This window comes from Calonectris borealis, chromosome 24 (assembly GCF_964195595.1).
Source record: "Calonectris borealis chromosome 24, bCalBor7.hap1.2, whole genome shotgun sequence".
NCBI classification, from domain to species: domain Eukaryota; kingdom Metazoa; phylum Chordata; class Aves; order Procellariiformes; family Procellariidae; genus Calonectris; species Calonectris borealis.
In genome coordinates this window covers 1221381-1247462 of record NC_134335.1, presented here as the reverse complement: position 1 = coordinate 1247462, position 26082 = coordinate 1221381, and the positions used below count along the sequence as shown (strand labels likewise).

At 51.2% G+C, this 26082-nt stretch overlaps 2 protein-coding genes across 5 annotated transcripts in view; one reads left to right on the top strand and one right to left on the bottom strand.

The window, feature by feature from the left end:
• CEP164 (centrosomal protein 164) overlaps positions 1-26082 on the bottom strand; it is a 45235-nt gene that overhangs the window by 18653 nt on the left and 500 nt on the right. The window contains exons 2-13 of one of the 4 annotated variants that reach the window (XM_075172835.1): positions 24118-24211; positions 23633-23744; positions 23240-23453; positions 16365-16523; positions 15345-15473; positions 14886-14963; positions 12123-12233; positions 9302-9745; positions 7706-7789; positions 6293-6376; positions 2902-2987; positions 1111-1260 (exon numbers count right to left, since the gene is read on the bottom strand). In XM_075172835.1, the coding sequence (XP_075028936.1) occupies positions 1111-1260; positions 2902-2987; positions 6293-6376; positions 7706-7789; positions 9302-9745; positions 12123-12233; positions 14886-14963; positions 15345-15473; positions 16365-16523; positions 23240-23453; positions 23633-23744; positions 24118-24199 (1733 nt within the window). In that variant the 5' untranslated portion in view covers positions 24200-24211. The remainder of the gene's footprint in view (positions 1-1110; positions 1261-2901; positions 2988-6292; positions 6377-7705; positions 7790-9301; positions 9746-12122; positions 12234-14885; positions 14964-15344; positions 15474-16364; positions 16524-23239; positions 23454-23632; positions 23745-24117; positions 24212-26082) is intronic. The other 3 variants (XM_075172836.1, XM_075172837.1, XM_075172838.1) reach the window with 3 other exon arrangements.
• Positions 11496-26082, top strand: part of SIK3 (SIK family kinase 3) — a 170689-nt gene continuing 156102 nt past the window's right edge. The window contains exon 1 of the mRNA XM_075172845.1: positions 11496-11500. The gene's annotated coding sequence lies outside the window, so the exon portion shown is untranslated. The remainder of the gene's footprint in view (positions 11501-26082) is intronic.

Sequence of the window (26082 nt, the reverse complement as noted above, 5' to 3'; positions counted from 1 at the left end):
TCATCGTGCTCTGAGACTGCTAGCGTAAGGTGGAGGGACTTCTGTTTTGCCAGGAATCAGGGAAATCACAGCCCCAGTAATATAGCCTTGAGTCAAAAGCGAAAAGGTCACTTATGCAGCCATTAGCAAAAAAAGACGACAGAGGAAAGAGTAGCTGGCTTCTGGAAAAATCCCACTTCACTAGCGCTCCCCCATAACGCTACGTGCTCTGGGCCAATTGCAGAGATGCCTACAGAAGGTGCCGTTTATCAGGCTGCTCTGCAAAGCAGTTCAGCCCCTTCCACCCTTTCATCATGTTCTTCCTTTTGCCCCAGTTCTTGCTTGAAAAGAGATCCAGCCAACGCACAGACATTTACACAACTCAACACAATTCCTGTTAGAAAAAGGGAGAATCTGTGCTGGTCTCCGCATCAAAGATTGCTTCTGCACCGCTTTGTCCTGAGAGACGCACTGCCTATTTTTTCCCGTTGCATCTGCTGATCTGTCATTTGACACAGAAAGCGAAGTCAGCACAATCACTTCGACTGAGATCTTCTATCGCAGTGGAACCGCAGGTACGTACCTGCAAAGACCATCCATTTAGTACAGCAGCAGACCACTGGCTTTTGCAGGGAACCTGAGCTCCACCGTCCTGCGCTCTGACCTTATCATCTCAAAGCAACCGATGTTCCCAGTGACTGTAAAAGCGGGGTGGTCTGCTGGGCTTTTGTTGTCCCCCCCGATCTCAGCAAGTGCGCTCAGGAGGCTGTGTGAAAGCCTTTATCAAAGGAGGGTGAAGGCTTACAGCCTTGTTAGCGACACTGGTAAGAAGGAGGCTTTTCCAAATACAAAGCAAACAGCTCTTTCTCCGTACCACGGAGTCCTGTGCCACAGACCCCAAGGGCTGAGCTGCTGTTCTCGCCCTCCCCCGTACAGACTGTTCACTTGGCACTCTTGCCAGGGAAACAGCTGCTTGGAATTGCATACGGAGATGTTTGAGCTCTGCTGTGCCCACCAAACCGCATCTCCTAGCGTGCTGACTTCACACACTAACTTCAAACACCACAAAGGGGAACAAAAGGACGAAAGCTGTTATGCTTACACCACCGGGGACTTAACTGAAGCCCTTACGCTTTCTGCGGGGCAGCAAGCTCCTCCAGATTGATTAGGCTATCCAGCGATCCATCCTCCGGCTCCTGGGCCACAGCCTCCTCCCGACTGGGATTTTCTAAAGCAAAACACTTCTCGTCTGATGTTGCACAAGCACTTTGATCCCTCTCACTTTGCAGCACAAAAAAGGTAACAGAAGACCAGATTAGCACAGATCAGATTCTAGCGGCTGCTGCAGGTAGACAAGACAGAGGGAAGACGGGATGCGCAGCTGATGTAGACGGGCACCGAGCCATGCCTGCCAACGGGACCCGTTTGTCCGACATGCAGCTGCCAAAGGCACAGCAAAGCTCCAAAGCATTCCCACCGCCTCAAGCCCTGCCAGGCTAACAGGCAGCTGAGGATTTAACGGGTGTCAGTCTCAAAATGCTGAACACCCTCCCTGGATTATCCCCCTCTCTTTCCAAGTCCTTAGGGAATTTCCCCAAGATAAGTCAGCCCTATTAGCAATACTCTCATTGTCCAAATTACAGATGGAAATATTGGCAGGCATGTTTACGTCTACAGTCCTACTTCATCTCGGAAGCGCAGAGAAGAGAGACAAGGCAAGCACGAGCTAGCTTTACAGGCGGAGAGAAAGAGAGGATGCACAGCTGGGAAGCAGGTACCAAGTGATAAGGAGACAATTCCTGCGGGCAGAACGCATTTTCGGGGACCTTCACATGAAGAGCTCCTCTAAGAACAAGGCTGCAAATCCCAAGTGCATGCAGCCAGTCATTAAGATGGACGGCAGCTTCTTCTGTTCACACGTTTTTCTGGCACAGGCAACAGCTTCTTGGTGCCCAGTGCCCCAGAGTATATGTAACTCTGCGCGGAGGCTAAGAGTTTTGACACGATTCATCTATAAATGCCACATGCTGCAACTCTCAGAGACGGAGGGGAGGGGCTCAAGAGCATGGAGCTCACTGCTCAGCACAGTATTTCAACCGTTTTAAACAAGTTGCCACAAACAGGCGGAAATTAGCTCCCCCCTAGATAGCCTAGTCCTCGCAGTAACTAAGGGTCTGGAAACCAGCATCGCTCTTGGGGTAACAGCTGGGGCACTCGAGTGAGTTGTCCAGGTACCAGGATATAAAATAGCTTAATGCTTACACCTGGTCAGCCAGTGACTTGCTCTAGGCCACCTCTATGGAAGGAAGCGGAAGAGAACCGTTCACATCGCAGCTGGGCTCTCCTGCCACCAGTAACAGGCACCAGGCTGGCCCTGGGAGCCTTCAGCTACAGGCTCTGCCCGGTGAAGAGCCGGCAGCCCAGAAGGACCAGCGCTGACCGAGACTGGGGGCTGCCTCAGAACCAGAAAGCTCTGTCATCGGGCAATGGCCAGCGGCGAAGTCTTCCGTGGTTAAACGCCACAGGGCACGATGCACACTGTTAACAGGTTCAGACCATCTTGGCAAGAGCGTGACTTTCGGAGCCTTAGAGCAAAGTCAGATAGCTGTAAGGGAAACGGAAGCCAGCTCCACATCTGAGGCAGTCGCAAGGAAATGCAAGGCAGGCGGTTTTGCTGCCTCCCCAGCCAGAAGCTGAAACAAAGCAGGACTCTGCTGAGACAGTACTAAGGAGGTGGCAGGAGAAGTGAGAGGTTTAGCGGGAAAGGCCCTGTGAGAAGCTGCAGCACCTCAGGGTGTTCTACAGGGGACGCCTGTACAGGTTACAGTGACCAGAGCAGAGCAGGGGCGGACAAGACAGGCAAGTCATCCGGAGCTAGAGCTGTCTACACCTCCTTTGTTGCTCTGACTGTTTGTACCATACCTCTCAGCAGCTTTTGTTCTTTTGCTTTGCTCTTCCTCTATACTGGCTTTGCTTTGGTCTTTTTCCTCTTCTCCCAGCTCCTGGGCCTGCAGGTAAAAGCAAACAGTGTGGAGTTTGCTGGCTCCTTCACCATCAAAGCCTCTCAGGACCTTACGGTGGTTCTGCGGAAGGGCAGCGCCGCTCTGGTCCAGCACATCAGCGCTGAACAAACAGCACCGCAGGCGGCTCCAGAGCTGAGCGTGCCAGCCTCCTGTCCTGCAGGTAACCAAGGGTCTCAAAACATCACAGGAACGCCTTGCAGGAACGGTTCCAGCAGCACAACTGAGAGGCCTGGGAGCCCGGCTCTCCAGGCTGTGCTAGGTTACGGCCTGGGGGCTGCTTTTTCAGCACAGAAGATGAACCCCCTGCCAGCACTCAGCACCCTGGACACAGGCTGGGTTTTTTTCCTGAAGATCATCTTGGATATCCAAGTAACGCTAAACTCCCTGAAAAGCGTAGGACAAAAAAAGTCCCCTAAAACAACCAGGGACGTCACACACACGAAAGTGAAGTAGCGTGCTGCGGCCACAAGGCCCATTGATAGACATATTGGCTGGGACCGGAATCACAACAGGACTCAGCCCTGCCTCACAACCTGGTTCTCAGGCAGATCGTCATGAGCAGTATGCACGCAGTTGCACCTATCCAGGGATTTCTGACTACTCGCTCCAGAACACCTCAGTTTGGGTGCTGCGAAGGAAGCCAGCCCCCGTGGTAACACACTCTGAGCAACTTCAGTTGGCCTATTTATGACATAGTAAATACTCGAAATACGAATAGCAAATATTTGAATGTGACAGTCAGCTGCTCCTTCTCCCACCTGCCAGCTACCAGGCACCTCTGTCCCTGCAGTGGGCACGCACAACCATGCCCTGCACGGTTCACCTGGGAAGGGGAAGACCTTCCCTCTTCAAGCTGTCAGCCCTACGTGAGAAAGCAGTGAGGGCTCATCCTCCCTGCTGAGGTTTCTGGTCCCCAGAAGAGCAGCCCATTCATAAATTCTTGGGGACCACAGAAACAGCAGGTGAGCTCAGCCCTTGCCATGCGGGAGCGTACTGTGGAGCAGGGCCAAAATAACACAGAATTAAACCAGCAATAATTTATGCAAACGTTCAGTGGAGCAAACAGCAGAAGGATTCCCTGCAAGTGCTGTCACCTTCCATCACATCAGCCTGGTCAGAGCTCTCCCGGGCAGCTCCCCCTCCCAGCCCCGCTCCTGCCCCAGTGTAAATAATGACTTCAATTCCCGAGAACCGAGGAGCTCAGCAAATGTTTCCTGGCTCAAAACGGGCTCTGTCACTGCTGCCTGCGAAAGGGAAGAAGCCAGACAAACGGAGGGTGAGCTCTTCCTGGGAATAGGGATACCCGGTCCCAGGGTAACGCTGCTGAGCCCGCGCGTGGGACCAGCGCTGCACTCCTGCCCAACAGTCCCTCCCAGGAGGGCAGTCCCTCCCCAGAAATCCCGGGCTGCAGGAATCTCTGGACACGTTTGAGAAGGTGAAGACAGCACCTGCCTGCAGGGAACGAGGGCTGATTTTAAGCCTTGTCTGTGAAACTACCACAGAGCCTTGCCCCTCCTGTTGCCTCAGCATCCCCAGCGGTCCCAGTACTGCAAGCAGCTTAGCGTTCGGTCCTCTTAAATGCCAGGCTGCATCCCACAGAGGGAATCTCGCACGCGCACAACACAAAGCCAGTCTTGTGGCCAGAGGAAAGCAGGATGGCAGATAATAGGCCGCCTCCTCCCCCTGCACAGCACGGTTCCCAAGGGACCTCAGCAGGAGGGTCTCCGCGATCTCCAGCACGCGTCAGCTTAGATGGCGTGCCTGCTTCCAGCTCCTCGCCGCTGTCACCCTCAGCGCAGCAGCCGTGCCAGCAAAGCAGGATGCCAGCACTTCAAATGCCTGTTAAGTGAAGGGTGAAAGGAGCAGCCTCCCCACTGCCAGCAGAAAGCCAGGTCTAGCAGGAAGCAGCCCACACGGCTTCTGCAAGCTACCACGGCTCCTGCCAAAACACGCTAACCAAAACCCTCCAACACGGTGCTCGTGTGGCTGACAGAGGTGGTCTTTTTTTAAAACAGAATCTTTTGCCAATATATTCAAAGCAAGGCAAGCTCGCTACGTGGAAGTACAGACATTCCTACAAGCCAGAGTCTCGTTTCAGCCTAGCCTCTCTCGGCTGACACAAAAGAGCAGCTGCAGTCCTGCGGGGAGCACCATTTCCAATCCACCTCTCTCCTCAAGACAGGGCTGTAATGAACTCAAACCGTGGCTGCTCCAGCAAGACATTTGTATGCACAATGACGGTGCTGCAGCGAGAGGGAGAGGGGGAGAGCACAGCAGGCATATGTTTTGTTTTCCCTTCACATCTGATTATGCTCATGATTAGGCACAAGAGGACAGGTGTATTCTCCAGGCACAACCTTACAAACTGGAGTGCTCCTCTCTGCTGGACAGGTGGTGAGGTTGCCACTCAAGGTCTCCTCCAGCGCAGCTGATCAACTCACTTACAATCAGAGCAAGGCTGAGTAACCCCAGCTGGAGCCTGACCCTCCACCTCGCTGGGCAGCACGCTCTTCCAGCCAACACGCTGATGAGCCGAGACGGGGCGGGAGAGGGGGAGCTGGGAGGGCTCAATAGGAACGTGGGGCTGAGGAAGCCAACTCGGTAACGTGCTGAGAAGACAAGGATAAAACCTCAAGATGCACAGCAATCTTCTTCAGTCAGAACTGCCCGGTCACAGCTACATCCCGGGCTGACGCGATACGGGAAGCAGACACGGGCATGCTTACACACACTCCTTCACAGGCCACAGGCTCACTGAAAGGAGCCTATTTTCCCCCCTACATGTAAGCAGGCGAGACAATCAAATGCTTAAAAACAAGCTTCCCTATACCAAAACCCGTCAGAGGGAGTTAACCTCCTTTTCTTCCCATTTATGCTGTCCTGTCCGTTACACAAATCCTTTCCATCTGCTTAAGAGAAAGAAAAGGACAAATACACTCACAAAAGAAAAAAAGTAAAATAGACTCTGCTTCCCGCCACTCCCCAGGAAAGCCGTTTATCGACACTTGTATTGGGGCAGGGAAAGCACGCGTGTGAGCTTGCAGGCGTGCACCCCTCACAAGCCACCTCTACTCAAAGAGTGTGTTCTTTCAGTAGCTACCTGCACCTCATCTCTGCAGAAAAAACAACGCACGCGGAGCGCTGCTCTAATCCGTGACTTAACATGTCACTTCTGTTTGCCTCTGCAAAGCCTTTATGCCAATACATCACCCCGTGGTTAGGGCACCACAATACAGTATTTCACCCTGCCTATTCACAGATCGGTCCCTGATCACATCTATAGCACTTACCTTGCACGTGGGGCCGTCCAAAACCGGAGGCAGGACCCCCACGTCCAGTACCTGCTCAGAAAGCCGACTCTGGAAACCCAAGTCCTAAAGAAGAATGCAGAGAAGGATCAACGTCTGATGAGCATGCGCAGGTTTCACCCGAGATCCGGACAGATTAGACCAAAATCCTAACACAGCTTGGAATCCACACTCGCCATCCCACTGACAGCAAGTCTTTTGTAGCACTAGATATTTGAACAATCAGAAAGGTTTACAGGACGTAGGAGATGGCTACACGAAGCCTCAGGCCTGCATCCAAGCATAGGTCATATCTGTCCTGCAGACAGACCGATGGCTCTGGTAGTGGCTTGGCCAGCAGCGAGTTGGGTTTTCTCTCTCTTTCCCAAGGTGCAGAGGCACAGGCGGGCAAGGTGGCTTACGCAGAGCGACCTGCTGGGACGATGGCAGACGGGGGCGCTCCGTAAATCAGGATTCCCCACGGGCTTGGCCACTGGGAATGGGCAGCACAGAGGCTCCCTTCGCTGGTGGTCCCCGAGGAAACTCTCCCTGTGAGGCCAGGGGACTGCAGTGCCACGCAGGGAGGACGTCGTGGCCACCGACCACAGCAGGCAGGGGTGACACATGGCACTTCCAAAGCAAGCAGCAGATCTTCCCCACCCTCTACTGCTCTCATTTCTGATATTGCTGCAGATTTCCTGAGATTTTTTCCTAAAAGTCAGCTCCTGCGAGTTGCCCACAAGCTATTCACTCTCCGAGATAATTCTCCCTCCCGGCAGAGTCTCTGGGGGTCCTCGCACTCGGCTGCACACAGGAGCGTGTGTGCCTGTGCGCACACAGGCCCACAAGCGAGCGCTACAAAAGGTATTGTTTGAGGCGGCAGCCGCTTGCCAACACACAGGCTTGTACTAACACCGATAAATAATGATATTCTCAGCCATTTGCTGGCCACGCTGCCTCTGGTCCCACTGGCAGATGGCAATGGCATTTTCCTGTGGAGAAGAAGGGATGCTGATGGGCATCTCCCCCCCATCTCAGGCTACCCTCCTGCACGTTCTCCCTCTGGGACCTTCAGGAGCCAGGTCTCCCGGCCATACAGGCTCCCCTTAGAAAAAGCTGCCGAGTCCCTTAAAGCATAATTTTTACATTGCTGATTATTTTCCTTTTTGCAATTATCCAACTACAGTCCCAGCTCTAAGCGACCTACTTTTCCACGGATATTACCTCACCCACAGACAGAACCTGCTAAGCGCAGGATGACGTTGCTGGCCTGTGCCACAGCTGTAAGGTCACTGCTTAGCAGTTAAGGAGTCGGGCAGCGGGACTGCAAGAGGTGGGCATAGCATTAACTGGCTGCACGTTCCCAGAGGAACATGAAGCCCACAGCCAAGGGACAGGGAGCTTTTAGTGACTCACCATAGGCTGAATCAGCTCCCGGTCCGAGCGGTTAGAAACCTGCAAGTCCTCCCCGCAGTCGCTGGTCTCGGATGCCTTTGAAAGCTGAGAGGAGATATGCATTACAGCCTGTACAAGTCTCACCCCTGCAGCTTCACCTAGGCATTTCCAACAAGATGACAACGGATACTGGGAAGACAAATCTGGCCTCTCTAACGTAGGGAAGAAAAGGTGATTGAATATCACAGGAAAGACACTAAGGGCGTGGCCCACAAGACAAGCACAAAACACCACTCCACGGAGATAAAGGACTGGGGAAGGAGGGCAGGAGACGGGACTGGGGAGGGCAGAGAAGTGCTCTTCAAATATCCCTGATAAAGGGCACTTGCTTACTGTCCTCTGTTCCTTCTGCAAGGATCTCTGCAGCTCTGAGAACTCCCTAGCCCAGCACACAGGTGGGTAAACCCAGACAGAACAGTACCATGGTCTTAAAAGGACTTTAAAAGGTACACCTTGCCATGCCCAACGGCAGCGAGGACTCCTACGTTCCCAGCCATCGGGAAACAATACGTAACTGCTCAATGCGAACACCCACGTAGCCCTGCTGACTTCAGCAGAACTACCCAGACGCAAACGTGCGGGTAAGTGTTCGTAAAAGCAAAGCTTTCAACTTCAAGCTCTTCAGGACCCAGCATGTTCCCCAGGCTCAGTTTTATAGCTTATGGAAGACATTACACGTCAATGGAACTAGAAAAATCATCAAAATCAGCAGGAAGGAAGCTAGATTGGAAAGAGATCGTTTTTCAGATCTCGTATTCTAACGTTTCTGGAAGACGCTGAACAAGAGTGGATAGCGTGCGTCTGTCTGGCACCCCAGCTGCAGGGGCCAGGCCATTAACCCATCTGCACCTTCTGACACTTAATGGCTCTTCCCCGGCCAGAGACTGCGCGGTCAAATACCAGGGTGCAGCTGACTGCAGTCAGCGGTTTGCCCGTTCTCCTCCCAGAGAGCGCTAGAAAAGCAGTGGGCAGACCGGAAGGTGCTCGATGGACTCGAGCCACAGCTCTGGAGCCAGCCCCGAGGTACCGTCCTTCCCCACCCTGAGCTCGCACCTCCCTGTCGCATCCTTCCGCAGAGCCGCCGGTATCGCAGCTGGCAGCTCACTTTACACCTTTGCCCCATCTCTGCGTAAGCTGAGAGAAACAACAGAAGGAGAGAAACAAAGCCGCACGGACAGCTGGGCTTGGTGTGAACTTCATTATGAAACCTGCTTGCTTAGTACAGATGGCAGCACTGAAAGCTGAGACTTATTTCTCCTCCAAGACTCGACACGTGCGTCACAGTGCAGGGTTTTTGCCTGTCGGTTGCTTTGGACAGCGCTTTGTGTATGCATAAAAGGATGATTTCCTAGCTCCATTCTAAAGATGCCGATCTGGGAATTCAGAGCACTCGTGCCCCCCCCGGAACACCCCGCTGACTAGGAAAGCACTTACGCTGACTTAACAGAAAATGAGTAAGTGCTCGAAGAGCTTTCCTGAATCAGGGCCTTACAAAGCCACGGGAACAGCCACAGCAGCTTCCACACCAAACCCAACCCATGCAGGCAGGTCTCTTACTTTGCCAGCATCCAGCCTGCTGTCTGTTTTCAGATCAGCTGCTGCTTCTTCCCTCATTTCATTCACTATCTTTTCATCAACAGACACGGTGTCGGCAGTGGCGGCCAGGCTTGCCAGCTGATCTGCCTCAGCAGCTTCAGCAGCTGGAGATGCAGCTCGAGGTGGCCCAGGACCGCTGGGCACATCTGTCCCTGCTGCGCTCCTTTCCCCCAGAGACTGTGGCAGCTCATCAGCTGCAGAGATGTCACCTTCCACCTCAGCATCTTCCTTGCCCAGTAGTTCATTCCCAGCGAGCTTCCCGTCGGACTCCTCCTTGTTCCGGCCAGACAGGCTACTGTCAGCATCTCCGGGAAGGACTTGAACTGGAGTCGGAGGGCACGCAGCGTCAGAATCCAAGGAAGACTCTCGCCCTTCTTCAGCGTGTCTTGATTTTAAAGACTCCTTCTAGGCAGCAAGTCAAACACAATTATAGCTACAACGTTCTTCACCTCCTCTCTGGGAGGATGCAGGGGTCAGAAATGGCATGGGTTCTCCTACAGCAAGAAGCAAAATCGCAAAGCTTTGGGTGACTCCAAGACCAGCTTGATTTCTTTTCACACGGTCCCTTTCAAAGACAAGGAACTTCATTAAGATAAAACACACTCATTTCTTGGGCTCAGACTTTTGTTTTTTAACCTGCTGGTTTTTTATTCACAGGGTCTCAGCAGATGAGAGTTAGCAGTGGCTGCCGCAGGAACCACCAGCCCCTGGGAGCACCCGACATGCTCTGCAGCATGCCCGTTTATGCTTCTACATCGAATCCGCTCAGTGAGAGATGGAGATTTGCAAAGGACTATTACCGGACAGTTAAGTTCTGCCTGAAATTATAAGCAGAGAAGAGTAGGCAGGATGCAATCACCCCACCTTCCAGCGGGACAAACTTGAGGGCAGGCACTGATTTAAGCCACCGCTCTGAGCTCAGAACCAGACCGTGACCAGCTAACACACTAGACTGAGAAACGGCAGGACCCACTGGCTTTGGGAAAAACCAATCCCGAATTAAAGCTTAGTCACCCAAAGGTTCGACTGCCTCTCCCAGCAGCGGGGAGGCCCACAAAACTCACAATAAAAAGTGCGATAGCCAGGAGGAAGCAGCAAAAGGTTCCCTCATCAGTATGCAAACAAAACTGCTAGCACGTCCTACTTTCTCGCTGTTTTATTAATGCTGTGGTGTCTTGTCAAACATTAGCTGCATCCTGTGTACAGCGTGTACCATACACAGACCGCATATTTTAACGATGTATTTTTATCAAAGTGCAACTGGAATGCTGTCAGCTTTAAACCCGGAGCTGCGGCAAACGGAAAGAACATCTCCTAGCACGTCATTTGTCTGAGAGACCTTCTCAGGGCTGAGTGAGCCATCCATCAGAGCAGAGAGAAGGACAGAGAAATCAAATCACTGGGCACTTCCCAAAAAACGGCAGTTCAGAGCCTCACCTGCAATTTGCTGAGTAATAAATGAACGCTTATGGCCCCTTTCCAGCGCGGTGCCTGGTTAGCAGAGGTTCACAAACACGCCACTGAATCACTAGCCAGCCACACAAGGCTCTGCAGAGGCCTTGACAACATCTTTATTCCAGAACCCAGAAAAACGTGTGCAAGTGGCATTTCTTTAGTCTAATTCCAGTGGAGGAGTCCTCATTATGCTTCCTTTTATCTGGGGATTAGGGCATCTGGAAAGACTGGTCGCAAGTTGTGCTCCCTTTTGGACAGGCCCCTTTCAGAGTTTTCCCGAGGACCTCTCTGCAGGACATCTGACGGTGCCCAAGAACAGATACGCCAAATGAGACCCATCAGGATTCTTAGGCTTCAAAACAGTGCACAGATACCTCCCTTCGAGGAGCACACAGGCCACCACAGAGTATGCCAATGTAGCCAATAATACTGTGCACACAAAAAGATCTCTCTCCAGGCAAGTTTACCTCAGTGACTAGAATATCCGAGAATAATTTCTTTAGCTGGTAGAATCCTATTTTAGGGACAGATACAGACAAAATTTCTGTTCCCATTACACCTTAATGACCACAAATGCAACTCTCCAGAAGAGGGAACTATGCCAATCAGACACACAGGTGGAGGAGGAGGGAGGTTTTCCCCGGGGAAAAACAGACTATGGATTTTCTATGGATTTCAAAGCTAGGAGAGGTCAGTCAGGTTATAATTGGATTTAGCTGGTCTTTTCACAAGCTGTAACACATTCTACCTGCAGCTGAGTGACACTAACTGATGTGAAATTTCTGCCTATCAAATCATTAGTCTGGAGAAACGCACACCGATACCAACGGGACCAGGTTTTGGAAAGACATCTGATCCAGAGATGAACAGTCAGTACGAACAGCAGCCACCAAACCTGAATCCCACTCATCCCAGGAAACAGGATGACTATGCCACCTCTTTGGACGTTAACAGGTTGGAAGTGAGATATTACAACAAAATTTTACATTCTTTCTACCTTTAAAAGGAAAAAAAGAGGGAAAAAAAGCTCATACTGCATTCAGAATGCCTTTGAAAGGCGATGCGCTCCCCCTTGCTCACTGATTTTGGGCAGTTCTCAGGCACACAAGTACAGAGAGAGGCTTAGGTTTGTCAGACCGCATCGGGGTAGCATTTGCCCTCGGTTTTTCAGTTTACACCTCTCTCCATGCATGTAACACTTTAACCAGCGGAAGAAACAAACCAAGCAACTATAAGATCCACGCCACAACACTAGAAGCTGCCTACTGCATGCAAAGCTTCAGTGACATCATGCAAGCAGGACCATGACGTCAGAGCCACTCATCACCTCTCTCAGGCTGCCAGCTTCCTCTGCAGGACTCCTTTGGTGCTGGAGATCAGCTTCGGCGACATCAGCTAACCGGCTGCCACAGTCTTCCTCCTCTGCTTTGCTGTTCTCCTAGCGGGTGGGGTAAGACATCCCCCGGCAAAAGCCCTCACACCCCCTTTCCGAGCTGGTAGGGTCACCCGCCTGCGACAGGTCACGCCCCGCGCACCACCCGCTGCATGCACCCCGGGAGCAGAAAGCCCTCCAGCTGAAGAGCTTTCCAGCCTACGCTCAGGAGCTCACAGGCCCAGGTTCCCAAACACCAAACTGTTTATGCTCTGCACACTTTACTGCTGCTGCTCTTCCTGCTCGGCGAGCTCACTGTTCTACCAGACTCTTCCCAGCTCAGGACTCGCCACGAGCCGTGGCTCACCACAGCAGTTCTCAGCCGCGCTCCCCCCCAGCACAGGAGAGAGCAAGGCTACGAACGCAGCAGCCATTCCTCCCCTTTCACTAGCCACCCCTGCGCTGGTATTTTATCCATGTCTTTGTTTCCTGGGAACCAGCAGCACTGCTCCTGCACATACATCTCTGCAGTAACCAAGCTGTATTGCGCAATGTTTATTTACAGAGACAGCTCCCTTTCACACATCTCCATCTGGTAAAGAAGCCTTGCCTGGTAATTTCCCACCACACAAAGGACCCCCTTGACTCCCAGTGTTTACCCAGAGATTAACCTGTACAGAAGGCAGAGTACTAAAGCTCCCAGGCTGCAAGCACCGCATCAGGGGATCACTTCTGCTGCCACGGGACCCTCTCCCCAGGCACCCAGAGATGCTTCCAGACCTTTTCCGCCTCTTGCCCCTTCCAGCAGTATCCCAAAGCCCTTTTGTATTTTAGGGCAGAGTCTCACACGTCTGCAGCGACCGTTCCATCACAGGAATTCAGAAGGCAAGACAGCTGGGTTCAGGTGAGAGCTAACCCCACGAGCAGCCAAGCAAACCAAGCTGCCTGGAAAAGGCCCTCTTTCCAAGAGTACATTCTAACTCTACACGTAAACCTCACACCTCAACTTCTCCAGCATGGGACTTGGGTTTCGTTTTCAGTGCCTTTTCCCCAGTTAACTTACTCCAGAAAAGCCCACTGAGGGGGGTAGCGTTTCTTTCTCTCCTCCCTCTCTCCTAGATGCTCGTGCCATCTCTGATGCAGCCTCCGCTCTCACCCAACATCCTTGCGTCTCAGCAAGTCACGAAAACCACATGCTTATTTTCTTTGAATATCGGTATTCAACCCTGATCCACAGGCTACACGAAGCCAGTTTTTACATCGCTTCACCCCATCACTGCTTAGATCTCCCCCTGTAGGGCTTGCTATACGAATCCTTTCCTCCTCTCCGTTTTGTAAGGAAGCTGGAGAATGGCTTGGGCTGCAGGCTGAGGTTCGCTCATAGGAACGCTTTTCTACTGCCATCTCATGGAACTACAAGTGAATTATATTTTCCAGTGGGGCACTAATATCTTATCAGGACTAAGATATCACCCATCTGGGTTAACAGAGCCTGGCTGTTGGGCGGCAATTGCCATTTCATAATAGATTCCTGAAGCCCTGCCGCAGCACTGAAATGCCAAGACAGCTCTTTGTTCCTGGACACATTAACATTTCAGTGACGAATTGGGTCCCGCCAGGCTGCTTGTTGTCTTTTCCACACCCGCTTTAGCATAAGCCTTTGCAGTTTCTGCCCAGCACTGTGAATGGGTTCTCCAGCAAAGTACTTTACAGCTTAATTTTCGTATGCTGTGAAAAGGATAAGGGAAATACTGTAAAACACTTTAGAAGAAATTAATTTGCCTTTCAGATACTGGAACAGAATTTTCAAAGGGGTGAAAAAGGATTAATGTCAGTGCAAACAGTTGGGCCAAATCACCAGAGCTGCTTGCAACGCACTTCCCATTGTGCCCTTGTCATCTTAAGCCTGATCACTGCTAAGAAAGCGCAGGCAGAGCGCGCACAGCCGCAGGGAAAGCAAGATGCCTGCATAAGGCCACACGTGTCCTGAACTCGGTGCTGACGCTCTGTGTCTGAGCCATGGAATTTATCAGCAGCACAAGAAGAAAGAAAACAGCTTTTAGGTTGCCACAGAGAAGCGGCCACGTGCGGTCCACACGGAAGCTTCTAAGATTCTTGTGGAACTGAGTGACAGTGCAAGAATGGCATTTCCAGAGTACGTTCCCCTCTCCTCTCCCCAGTGCCACCATTGCAGCTGCAGTTGAGAATAAGCCTTCTTTCTACACGCGCTAAAAAAGCGATGAGGAAGCAACCTCTGCCCCTTCCTCAACAAGCCTTCCTCTCACAGCAAGCGCAGTGGCACCTCTTGGAATCGAGACCCTCTCCTTTCTGCTGCTCCTTGGAAGAGCTGATTTCCAGCTTGTCCATCGCACCTACATGGCTCTAAGCTTCTCTCTCTCTTCATTCAGAAAGAAACAAAGCTCCACACCGTGCAAAGATTCTGTCTGCTCAAATCCCATCTACCAAACCGCAAGCATTCTCTTTCAAGCACAAACCTGCCGTCGATACCCACATCGCTGTCCCCTGCAGACTGCATCTGGCGTCTCATACGCTCCCCTCACACTCCCCCCAGCCCCGCTCCAGGTTGTTCCTGCTCATAAATGACGCACGAAACTTGTCCCTCGGGCACCTCTCCTGCGCTCTCGCTCCCCAGCCCAGGCGCTGGCTAGGCAGTGCCGCAGCTCCTCTCCTGCCCGTCTCACATCACCGCCTTCTTACCTCAGAGTCAAAGCTGCCTCCCAGGGCACTGACATCCATATGCAGGTTTTTGAACAGTCTTGCTGTCCCATGGAGACTCTAAAGGTATCAAAAAAGGAGATGGCCAACACTGAGTTCTGACCTTGGAATCCCACAGGCCACACAGGAGGAACTGGGGGTTCCTAACCAGTGACATAAAGCAGCAGAGCCATAGCAATATGCCAAGGCAGTAAGCCTACAGCCAATTCATTTTGGAAATACATCGTGGCAGACGTTGATTTATAGGGAGTACAAGGAGAAAACAGGATTAGATACTTTTTGGTGACCGAACAACAGACAGAGGAAGTGCAGCACAAATTAAGGCCCAGGGTCAAATGGAAGAGCCTCGGTCAATCAGGGGAGCATCACAGTTTTTCATTCCTTGAGGCTTCAGGCACTCTGGTTACCGACAGGCGGTAAGAGCCAAGGCACACCAACTACCTCGTTCTCGCTTTCTTCCTCTTCGTTTCTCCCTTTATCTAGACCCGCTGTGTTCAAGGAACTCTTCTGTTCGCAGACCAAGCCCAGCAACTTCTTGGTCTGGTCGGTGGGCTTGCAGGTCTCTGCAGGCTGCGAAGCCAAAAAGAAAGGGAAGTGAGAGGAGAGCCGAAGCGAAAGGGGAGATACAAACCCACGGAGACGCTGGCCAGCAGCAGGTGAAGGTGCTCAGGATTACACTGCTACCCTTGCTCTGCTAGAGCCCCGTCCAGCTGGGAGATGGGATTCTTTATGAGGCCACGCTTTCCCTTACACCAAAGAGGCGCCTGTCCTATAGAAGCACATCTGCAAAACCTGCCTGTGCCTCACAACACTGATTCAGTCAAGACCATAATAAAACAAAATGTCTGAAATCACCAGTGACAAGACTTAATTCAGCAAGAAGAAAACTTTTAGTGAAGGTGTTGATTTGTATGTTTTGCACATCTATTGTTTTGTTTTCCTTTAAAAGATCGATTTGTTACCACTTAACACGTTTGTTTTGTTGACCCAAAGGTCACACTCTACAAATAATCATTCGACATGACTGTAAATCATACATTCATCCAGAAAATTGTTCTTTGAATTTTTTAATTCTCAGCAAATAGTTGAGTGAAAATATTATTTATTAGATTACATTATCTGTACTGTATGTCATGCTTCATCAGGACACAAACCAAAGTTCTCCTAAAATGAACTTAGCAGACTTTTTTCGCCCAACAGTAATTGAAACAATTCTTTCTTTAAATCTGCTAAATATAGCAGAAGAGAGCTCGCCAGAAATTTAGCACTGGGCTCCCTAGAAATAGAAAAGAAATATGGTGGAAGACAGAGTAGGGAAGTGGGTTTTTAACAGACAAAAGTATTTCAAAACTGACGAGAGATGACAAATACTGTCACTCAAGCTCCTAAGTATCGCCACGCCTGTGACCTTTTGCAGCGTGCGCTTCCCAGGGCACGCTCCCGGAGAAGACGGAGCCTTACCTGCATTCCTCCTTTGGCCACAAGGCTGGAGTCCACCGAGCTCCCCACGTCCGAGTTCAGCGACCCGCGAAGGATGCCGGCCGGAGACGCCGCGAGGCCACGCAGCGGAGCGAGGTTCCCCAGGGGCGCCTGGACGGGCGCTAGCAGGGTGCCTGAGGACTGGAGCATGCAGAAGGGACTCACTGACAGGAGAGCACGGCTGCACAGCTTACACTCCTTATTTCAGAAAGGGAGAAAGCGCTCCCCTGCGTGAACGCTGTCTGCTGATACTGAACCCACCACCACTGAAAAACTGCTTGGGAGGCCCCGCACCCAGCAATCACCAGCACGTGAGACGTGTAAGGAATAGCGGTTTGATTTACTCACACGTTTTGTCTTCCAAAGACCCATCTGAATTCAGTGATTTACTTTACAGCAGCCAGGCGATTCAGAAAATCAACGGGCATGACTCCAAAACCGAAGCGAGAGAACGACGAGAGCCACGCTAGCTCACGCACCCGCACGTACCCACAGGCAGCCCCCCCAGGAGAGGCTCTTACCCAACACCGCACGCCTGAGGCAAACTGGGCAGCTTCGCCTCTGTTTGCCCTGCTACTCCGCGCAGCGTGAAAACCAGTGAAGCAGAAACCACTCTGATGGCAAGAGGCCTCCTACTCTCCACAAGCTGCAATTACCATCTCTTTTTAGATGGAAATCCAGGCTGCTTCCTCACCTTACACCAGTGGAAAAGCTACGGGCAGCGGCAAGCGGCTGCTGCAGCACGTCCGTAAGAAGCCCCTGAATACACCTCTCCTTCCAAAACACAGCAAGAGCCCTGGGAGCCAGCATCCTCACCTCCGAGCAAGGCACGCTTGACATCTCACGTTACCTTCACCCAGAAATGCGACCATTCTGTTTGACTTCGTGGAATTCCCCACCCAAGTAGTCTCACCCTGTGATACAACTGCACGGGTTAAACTAGAAGCACACGTATGCCAGGATTTTCTATGCAGCACGCCAGCACAGCCAAGTGCTGTTTCTTCAGCAGAGCATGTGTGTATTCAGAAATCACAGTTCCTGTACGCTGTGTCTACACAAGATTACAGACTGAAAACAGAGTTAATTCACTCGCACACGGAGGGATGGGGAGAGGGAGATGAATATACACTGATCCTTCTTCCACCAAGTCATTGCCACAGCAATAGCAACAGAATAAATCACACATTCTGGGCTTAACTAATTATTTTCTACAGATGGCCATTAACTACATGTATGGAGGAGAGTATGTTAGCCGTCCTTCAGCAAAGACAAACTCACTCCATCGGGCTAATTAAAACTTTCGGGATAATCTGCAGTTTATCTGATATTTATAGTCATAGTTCTTATCAGCTAACTGAGCACTACCACATGCTGGTAATTAGAAACCTGAGCTAGCGATTTGGTGGAGCCGCAGCTGGGTACCAGCAGCAGTAGAGCAAAGCAATTAATTAACATTACGCACAGTGACCTTTCAGTTCATCTTTTTCTTCAGAACAGGAGATTTGGTAAGTTCTTATTAAATTGAGGCAATTACTTATGGACAAAGACAAACCAGCCTGGAACGTTCTTCCCTGTGAAGGGCAGGATCCTGCTATAGGCAACAGAGGGAAAAAGACTCATAGAGTGGTTTGGGTTGGAAGGGACCTTAAAGACCATCTAGTTCCAACCCCCCTGCCACGGGCAGGGACACCTTCCACTCGACCAGGCTGCCCAAAGCCCCGTCCAACCTGGCCTTGCACAATTCCAGGGATGGGGCATCCTCAGCTTCTCCGGGCAACCTGTCCCAGTGCCTCACCACCCTCATAGTGAAGAATTTCTTCCTTCTCTCTAATCTAAATCTACCCTCTTTCACTTTAAAGCCATTACCCCTTGTCCTGTCACTACATGCCCTTGTCAAAAGTCCCTCTCCAGCTTTCTTGGAGGCCCCCTTCAGGTACTGGAAGGCTGCTAGAAGGTCTCCCCGGAGCCTTCCCTTCTCCAGGCTGAACAACCCCAGTTCTCTCAGCCTGTCTTCATAGGAGAGGTGCTCCAGCCCTCTGATCATCTTCGTGTCCTAAGACCACAGCAGCAGCAGCCCAAGGACTAAACCGTGCTCATACAAGTCGGTACTGCACCCACCTGCAAAACAACGGCCTGTAACCACTGGGAATACTCCTCCTCTTGTTTGAGAAAGCTCATTCCCATTTTTCTTCCATTTAAGAGGGAAGAGAGTCCATTTCTCAAGGTACTGGCCATGGATGCAGGAGAGCTGACTGCGATCTATGGTTTCTTATATCACCTTATGTGCTGGTTTTGGCTGGGACAGAGATAATTTCCTTCCCAGTAGCTAGTATGGAGCAATGTTTTGGATTTGTGCTGGAAGCAGTGTTGGTAACAACTGTATCAACAGTCTACATCTCGAAGCGTCTGTGGCCGTGGTTATGTCTGTGCCGCAGCAGGTACACCTCTGAAGGGATTGTGGCCCAAGGGTAAGTCCATGCTGCAGCAGGTACACCTTGAAGCATCAGTGGCTGTACACGAGGTCGTGCTGGAGCACCTCAAAGCGTGAGGCCACGGATAAGCCCACGACAGAGCAGGTACACCCCTGAAGGGACTGCAGCCACGGGTAAGGCCCTGTTGGAGCAGGTTTACGCCTGAAGGCACTGTGGCTGTGGGTCAGGCCACGCTGGAGCAGGTACATCTCTGAAGGCATTGTGGCCCATGGAGGCGGCCACGCTGGAGCTGGTGCACCTCAAAGCGACTGTGGCTGTGGCTAAGCGTGTGCTGCAGCAGGTATACTGCTGGAGCGACTGGGGCTCATAGATACAGCTCCAGTTGGAGAAGCTACACCCCTAAGGGACTGCAGTCTATGGGTAAGTCCACGCCCGAGCAAGGGAGGAGTTCATTGCAATGTTAAACCCGATGGTAAGGGGTTGACACCCCAAAGGGTGTCAGGGGTGGAGATCGTAATGGATATACCTTTAAATTGTTGTCACCCACGATTTGAGTTGCATGCTGTAGGAATTACTATAGCAGGAACCAAGCAGTACAAGTGCAGCAGTAACCCGACCGGAGCTGGCTTTGGTGTCCAGCAACTCCACACAACACACCACCTCTCCTGTCCTGAGTGACCACATAAGAGACGGAACCCAAAGTCATGGACTACACGAACTCAATGGACATTTCACAGGGGTGGTCCATAGACTAGGGGAATGATATAATCGTGTTATTCCATATGGTATAATTCTTGTATCGTGTATGATATAATGCATATTATATCAAAGGATGGGAAGCAGGGTGGTAATTAACAAGGATGTATAGGATAGCGTGGGACCTGAGCATGACGTAAACGGTATGGAATAAGGGGTGGAGAATGTGCTGGTTTTGGCTGGGATAGAGTTCATTCTCTCCACAGTAGCTAGCACGGGGCTGTGTTTTGGATTTGTGCTGGAAACGGCGTTGATAACACAGGGATGTTTTCGTTCCTGCCGAGCAGGGCTTACACAGAGTCAAGGCCTCTTCTGCTTCTTACCCCACCGCACCAGCGAGCAGGCTGGGGGTGCACAAGGAGTTGGGAGGGGACACAGCCGGGACAGCTGACCAAAGGGATATCCCATACCATATGACGTCATGCTCAGCATATAAAGCTGGGGGAAGAAGGAAGGAGGAGACTTGGAGTGATGGCGCTTGTCTTCCCAAGTCACCATTACACATGACGGAGCCCTGCTTTCCTGGAGATGGCTGAACACCTGCCTGCAATGGGAAGCAGGGAATGAATCCCTTGTTTTGCTTGCTTGTGCGCGCGGCTTTTGCTTTACCTATTAACCTGTCTTTATCTCTACCCACAAGTTTTCTCACTTTTACTCTTCTGATTCTCTCCCCTATCCCACCAGTGGGAAGTGAGCAGCTGTGTGGTGCTTAGTTGCCAGCTGGGGTTAAACACAACACCTTAGCCAACTCAATCGCTCTGGGACTTGAGATTCAGCAAGCAAAATTAAGCTAAAAATAGTTGAATAAGCTATTCCCCCCCAATTTAGATTGTGGGATCTCCAGGGAAGACTGACATTGTAGTGTACTTACTACAAAGAGTTTTAGAGCCAAAATTAAAGATGATTTTGTATTTGATGTTGCCATCCCACTTGATTTACTGCCCATCACCTGTTTTTGAGTTCAGAGGCACTTCATGTCCTTGCAAGACTAACAGAAGGTGTGAGTTGTGCAGCGCTTGCCATGCAAGGAAGGCCACGAACAAAGGCTTTTTCAATCTACCTCCTGAGCCTTAGGAAAATCACTAAAACTAATGCCACATCTACTTATGTGACCTCCAACAGGATGTTTTTGCCCGTTTTCTCCTGAAAATTAGCTTCAAAGCAAAATTTCACACACTCGGTTCTCCAGAAATGTTTGCAATGGAAGGGCCATCACGAAGGACTGAGTCCTACCTCATTCCTGCCTGCTCCTTCACCAGCCTCTATTTTGCTGTAACTCCCCACAGCTTCTCTGGTTTGGGTCATCTCCACTTTCATGTGCTGACAGGGACTGTTGCTCTCCTGGCACTCAACCTGCAAGTCTGCTGTGACTTTCTCTCCCCACGCTCCAGGAGCTTGATCTGTCCTTCCATTTCCTCTCTTCACTTCTCTTTGTACTCCAGCACCATTAGACTTCTGGGCAGTGCATTTCCCACAAAAGTCCACCGAAAGACTAACGGGTTCAGGTTCTGGGCTAGGGCCTTCCTCACATTCCTGCAGCCTGTGGCACAATTTCATACCCTCAGAGCTACATTCCCTCTCTGACTTCTGGGCAGGACTTAGTGTCTGAGCCAGGGGTGACCCCAGGAGGGGATGAAGCAGTAGAAGCTCTTCTGCAATGGAGTGCACATCCTTCTGTCTCCCAGACTCATGGTGTGGAGAGAAGCGATGGCTCACTTTCAGTACCTGGGCTGCGTTATCATTATGAGAACGGGCTGAATCACTGCTCTTGTACTCTGATATCGAACCGCTTCCTTCGTCATTTCTCCAGCCATCTTTAGCAGATGAAAAAACACATTTTGATGTAGGATCCGCTGCAGAATGAAGATCCACATCGATTCCTCTCTTTGCATTTCCACCTTGGAAGCAGGGTAATGTATCTGTGCGCTCTTGAAGGACTGCGGAGTGGCCCTCTAGCATACCATTGCTACTGTCTGTTTCTACATCTGCTCCTACTTCCACCAGCTCCATCTGCTTTAAACCCTTTCTCTCAGGTCTGCTGATGGCCTCATTGCTCTTGTACAGACTGATGGCTTGACCCAAAGCCTCATCTCGAACTTTTCTCTTACTTCTACTCTCAGATACCTTGCTGTAGGATCTCGGCTCTTCTTGAGCATATGTAACATCAACTGTCTCCTGCAAACTCCAGTCATCTGTGGGACTGGCATCAAAAAGAGTCATCTCATTGTTCCTGCAGCAAAAGCTTTCTTTTTCTCGGGCTTGCAATATGCCTGGACTTCTTCCCGCATCCCCATCCGGTCCTGTCGATTTCTCTCTGACTGAAAAGTGATGATCAGGCTTACGGACACACTCGCCCACTGCATTTTTCATCTTCCACTTTTCTTTCAGCTCTTCACCCTCAAAGAGCAGGATTTTGTCTTCAAGGGCCTCTAGTAGAGTTTTGACATTCTTCAAGTCTTGTGAACAGGATTTCTTTGACACACACAAGGGTTGCACTGGTGGCCTAACCTCTAAATCGTCAGACTGTGAGTCAGAGGAGTCAAGATAAAGCTTTTCTCGCATTTCTAAAGATGTATCTTGGTCCTGGTGGACGTCTACATCAAAACTGCTAGAAGAGGGGCCTTTTTCTAAAATTTTCTCCACATCAGGTAAGGTCTGGCACGGTCTGCTGAACTTTGAAACAAGCAGGGGATGCAGTTTGTTTGTGCCTACAAATAGTCTCCTTGAGTCACTTATGTCTGATGGTCTCCCTTTGCCTTCGTCAAGGCAGCCTTCATCTCTAATCTGGCTATCTGGATCTGGCTCAGGACTCTCCTGCCCGGGGGGCAGAATGGCAGAGGGCATTTGACAAAAGGATGTTGAAGGAAGAATCCCTGGCTGCACTTCCTAAGTAGATAAATATTAGCAAATAACTAAGACATATCACAATATATACCCTTATTTATCTACAGTAGAGATATATACTATTTAATACACAATTTATATATAAATAGGTGTGTAAGTTTTTGAGCACTTGAAGTCACATGTATACATATAAAAGAAAATGCTCAACTTGAAGGCTTGAGGCTTTCCGGGTTGAAGAGGTCTATGCCTTGAGCAACCACACAATCTTTCCTCAGAGATTTATCTCATTACTGGCAAACGGAAGGTAGGGATGATTTGCTATCACCTGGGATATAAAGGGAATTTGGTTACACTTGCAGTTACCAACAGCAAAGCAGGCTAACCTCACACATCTAAACCTGTGTGCACTGCCTGTATATCATAGCAACACATGCATGGACGCTGCGTAAACACCATTTGTTGTCCTCTCCAAGGAAGGAAATCTTTCCAGCGCTCCAAATATCGGCTGCTAAGAATAGCATCAGCATCCTTGGCTGGTGCCATACCCTTCTCAGCAATAGCATCACAGGGCTGCGGCACCCCCACTCCAGGTGTGTCCTTCTGAACCAAAACTTCCCAAATTTTGTGGGTTTGTGACCCCACTTCCGTCAGATTTTCATCAAACTTACAACCCTGCTGGACAGGATCCCTTGCCAGGGGATCGCTGTTCCGATCCCAAAGCGGCACCAGCGCAGGATCACCCTCTAATTCACAGCCACTCGTTCACCCTCCGCCCGCCCCTCTTGCTCCTCTCCAGAAGCACTGCAAGCAGCAGAGCCTACTCACGGTGGGTCGCTTCAGTGACTGCTTCTCTTTCTTGTCTTTCTTCTCTTTCTTTTCTTTCTTCTTCTTCTTATCCTTCTTTTTCAAGCCGCCACGTGCCAGCAGCTTCTTTCGCTCCTGAATGACAAGCTCTCTGTAGTGACCATCACAGGGGTGGTCCCACGTGGACTGGCCATTAGCGAAGTTGAAGTAGTAGATATCACCAGTGATATCCTGGCTGCGTGGCAAAAACAACACGAGAAGTGAAAACAGTACTTCCCCACCCACAGAAAGTACATCTGTTGTGGCATTACCCCCCTTTGCCAGCCGGGACCCTGCTCTGCCACCTACGTGGGCAGCACAGAGCAGGGGAAGGGCAGGGGAGGCCAGGAACCTAACAGCCGACAGAGCTCTCACCAGGGCTTCCACTCGGGGGGTAACGGGGCCACGATGCCTTCCCTGGCCAGCCATATCAGCTCTGGCTCCTTCTCGGGGTCAATCCCGATCTCCCGTGCAAAATCCTGGATTTCTAGGAAAACGGAAGAGAACCCCGTGGAGACGGTCTACATCAGGCACTTCACAATAAAGCCAACCTCCTGCCCTAAAGCAATGGGTGCACTGGGAAATCCTGATCCCGAAATGAAGCCGCTCAAAGCTGCTAACGTGGCCCCGTGTCAGTGAGCACGTCCTACCAGGCTGCTACAGCAGGGAGACAGACTGACAAGTGGCATTTATCGCTGCAACCAAAAAGCTACTTTTTCAGCTCTGCCTTCTATGAAATCCCTTTTGTTCTACCCTCTCCACCCATGCTCTTCCCAATTCCTGTTTCCTTAACACACCTAGAAGTGACTCGCATGCTCGACTCCCTTATCGCAGCGCCTGGGAGGACAGGCATCGGTTACCTTGCTCGCTGGGAGTGTACGTCTCATCGTAATCTTCTTCCAGGATGAGCTGGTCACCAATGCGCACCATAGCTCCTGCCATGGCTCCCTGCACCTGGTGGCATGAAGGAAGCAGCGCAAGATCACAATGATCAAACAGACTCCGATAGAAATAAAGCTTCCTCATCGCACAGCACGTGGCAAAGCCCCACAGGAAACTCAGCACTGGGGCTGTGGAGGGGAACAAGCTGCGGTGGGGCTGCCAAGCAGACGGGAATGGCAAAGAGCGAAGGCAGCCACAACAGATGGATTCTGGTAAAGGCAGGACGACACAGCTAAAAGCACTGGGCAGCAAGCTGCAGCTCAAAGTGAATTAACAGCACAAAGGGAGGGGAAGAAATATTACATTATTTACACGCATGTTTCCCCAGCTCCCCTACAAAAGGTAGGGGCTGCTGGAACTTGGTTTTGCTTTACGATTTATTCATTTGGTAAGGAGGAGATTGAGCCCACCTGCCGGCCGTGCACTGCTCGGATACACCATGCAGGGCACAGCCAGGAGCTCTCCACTTTACAGTTCAACACCTGCCCTGAGGCCAAGGGGGAAGAAGTTGCCCCAGTCACAACACCCACAGCCCGAGCCACCCCGAAGGAAGGAAAACACACAACAGGGCAGAGCTCCTCGCTGCACACAGGAACACGCTGTGCTCTTTCCCTGCACACAGCAAAACCGAATCAAAGACCTTCCACGCACACTTCATAGGGGTTGTGGAAACAGGGAGCAGAGCTGAAGTGGCACAGAAGTTATAATCAGACCCCCCAGGCTTTCAAGCTTCTACAGAGGAGATGAGAACTTGCTTCAGGAACTTTTAAACAGGCAAAAAATAAGCTGAAATGAGAAAAGAAGAGAGAGAGGAAACAGTTTCCCCAGAGCATAGCACAGCTTTGAGAGCACTCCCTGGGCTGAATCAGCACTGCCCAGGGGCAAGGCAGCTTCTCACAGAACCCAGCTTGCCTTGGCCCCTCTCGCCTTCCCAGAGGACATTTCGGAAGCTATAGAAGGATCCTAATTTAATGTGTCCCACCTCTGGAGGATTGCTTCGCTATTTAACTCAGAGTGTAGGCAGTGATTTAGTCCTGCCACAGCTGGGTCCTTACGACCCGTTCACCACAGGTTTAGGCAGCTGTAAGTTAATATCCCCACCCCAAACATCCCCAGCTGTGGCTCTGCATGGTCACACTTGGCCAGCATTAGCCTCACACAGCCTGTGGGGAGCAGGCTCCCTGCAGCTGCACAAACGCCAACACAAGCACACAGAGGCCGTGAACCCCCAGCGGGAGCGAGGACAGGACTGTCCCTTCCAGTGCCGCTGATCAAACGCACGGTGGAATGGCAAGGTCAGACGAGCTTTTACCCTGAACGCCCCAAAATGCTCGATGCATAAAGCATGCCTGTGCTTTCCTCATTGAGATTCGGGGGTGGTGGTGCCTGCCAGGTGTCAAGCAGTGATAGGAATGGTCTGCACAGCATTGATACACTAATGACCACCTGGAGCAGGATCACCACACCACTGCCTGTAATGGAGCCTTCGCCACCCTCTTCACCTTCCGCTGTCCTCAGCCCGCTCCGTATTTATAACTCTTATGTAAAGCCAGTCTCAGAAGCAGCAATTAATCCTGGCAGTTTCCAGGCAAAGCTTTTCTCAGGACACACCAAACCGAAACAGCATCACAGAACTCACGCCACCCCCCTCCCAAACGTTCCCGATTAAAACATTTGGATGTGGGCAACTCGCTCAAGGCCACCTGCTCCTGTTTTCCTCCGCCACAGCACTATTTCCTCCCCTTTCCTCAGGCCCGGCATTAGGGCTGGGAGAGGAATTATGCACTAACTCTTCTCTTTGAAGCGCTGCTTCTCCGCACCCGCATCGGAGAGGGCTTGTGCGTGTCATTAAAGTGTTAGTGCAGCTGGGGGTGCGCCAGCCC